Raw genomic sequence first — 1,971 nt, forward strand, 5'->3', positions numbered from 1 at the left:
CACTGGCGAACTCGTCGATAATGACAGAACTGAAGAATAGGTTTGAGCAGGCAGAAGCTAAGACACAAGCCTCGGTAGCATCCCTGACAGCTCATACCGATACCAGACTTAAAGAAACGCTGAACGATGCACGTTATTATACCAAGCAGCAAGTCTCCAATATCGAAGTACGGCTACAGCAAAAGCTAGACGCCGCTACCAGCACTATGCGATCAGAAGCAACTAAGCAGGTTGCAGATATTGCTCACCAACTGCAATTGCAACTTCAAACTACTCAGAAACGGATTGAGACGAACGCCCGCGGAATTGAAGCTAGAATTCAGTCCAAACTTGATCAGCAACAGTCGGACGGGCAACTGCAAACCGATTCAAAGCTGCGCCAGGTCGAACATCGGTGGCATGACAATATTGAGACTATCGTGGGATCGCATGCGGAGATTTATTGCACAATGATGGAAGAGCGGCTGCAGAAAAAGCTGGTCGAAGCCCATGCTCAAGAACTTGATAAGACTGAAGGAGCACTTGCAGGGATGACTGAGAAGATCGAAATAGTAGCGGCAGCAACAACTGAGCTCCTGACCAGGCACGATATTTTCGAAAACAAGATTCAACATTCTCTGACACAAGCAAAGTCAGAAGTCCACGAATACCTTGCTTCCGTAATCCCCAACTTAGGTAAACCGACCTCGGCGCTCAATCAGGGGGATACTATGGCTTTCCTGCAACCCGGTAATGTCGCTACAGGTAGTGAAAATCAAGCACACATCCAACTGAACGACAAAATGTATTCGACAACACCGGGACTATCAGAGAAGCGAGTGCCCCAACCGAAAAAAAATCAAGTCTCATACGATGATCCCCAGTGTGAGCAACAACCTTACACACCCGTGGAATCAATTCCGTTGCGTCAATCCGGTTATCAACCAAATCTCTTTAAAGATCAGGAACAACAAACGTCAGAAGACGCAACAGCAAGCCGCCTGAATTTGGTCGAAGCCCGGGTATCGGCGCAACGAGACGTAGAACTGAGAGCTAGAGCAAGAGTAGCTTCTTTGCGTCGAAAAGCCAAGTTAAGATTGCACTGCGCTTAAGTCGGAGCAAATGACAGTCCACAACAGTGAAGATCATCTTCCATACCCGAAGTTTCGTGGTGATGTGGAACCAAAATTTGTCTTTGTCCGCTTGAATGAGTTGCTGCTGCCTATCACTTCCGCCTGAGCCGTTGCCACTTGTTCCAGCAGTTCAGAATTGTCTTGTTTTAGCTTTATCCAACACAGGCTGAAGCTCCGTCAGTGAAATCTTCAAATTACCCCGTGTCAGTGAGTTTCTGCAACCCATCGCGGAATCGATCTTCTTTAGCACGTACAAGCTGACGGTGGTGGGTACGCACCATATCCACATACAGCCGAATCCGTCCAAGTAACCCGTTGGCGTTATGTAGTTACGGGGTTTAAACTGCTAATAGAACCTTTGAGTAGCTTCTTCAACACTGCGCTGCATTATCACTGCCACTTGACACAATGTATCCATGTGAGTTTCAATCCCTAGCTCCCCGGTATTGGTACGCGAAGAAAAGATTAGCCAGCATCTTACGGCCACGCATTGAACCAGTCAATGGTACAGCAATTCCCTAAGGAAGGGAATATACGACATCGATCCAGAATCCAGCGCCGGCCAATCACGCACTAAGATGACGTAGTACTGCAAGATATCCTTCTGAGTAACCTTTCCAACTTGCTGCGCAACGGACGCACGACCCCAGTATTTTCTCCACTTCATCGCTGGCGTACAGATTCGGCACTTCGGCTGTATTCTGCATTCCTGTAGTCATGAGGATTTTCTTTAGATCTTCCAGCACCAGCAGATGCGAAACCCACATCTCTCACATTCTCAAACAACATCTCGACCATCTCGTGGTAGCCTTCTTGGTCAATCACCTGCCTTAGAATCTCGATAGTGGATTGAGCCCCG

General features: G+C 47.8%; 1 protein-coding gene across 1 annotated transcript; it reads left to right on the top strand.

Moving 5' to 3' along the window:
* Window positions 1-20: 20 nt before the first annotated feature.
* On the top strand, window positions 21-1,091 carry PPTG_07379 (hypothetical protein; the record flags this gene model as incomplete). Its single annotated transcript, XM_008901562.1, has 1 exon — window positions 21-1,091. One exon carries the CDS (start codon window positions 21-23, stop codon window positions 1,089-1,091), a length of 1,071 nt encoding a protein of 356 aa, XP_008899810.1.
* Window positions 1,092-1,971: the final 880 nt, after the last annotated feature.

The sequence above is a fragment of the Phytophthora parasitica genome (genome assembly GCF_000247585.1).
Source record: "Phytophthora parasitica INRA-310 unplaced genomic scaffold supercont2.11, whole genome shotgun sequence".
NCBI lineage: Eukaryota > Oomycota > Peronosporomycetes > Peronosporales > Peronosporaceae > Phytophthora > Phytophthora nicotianae.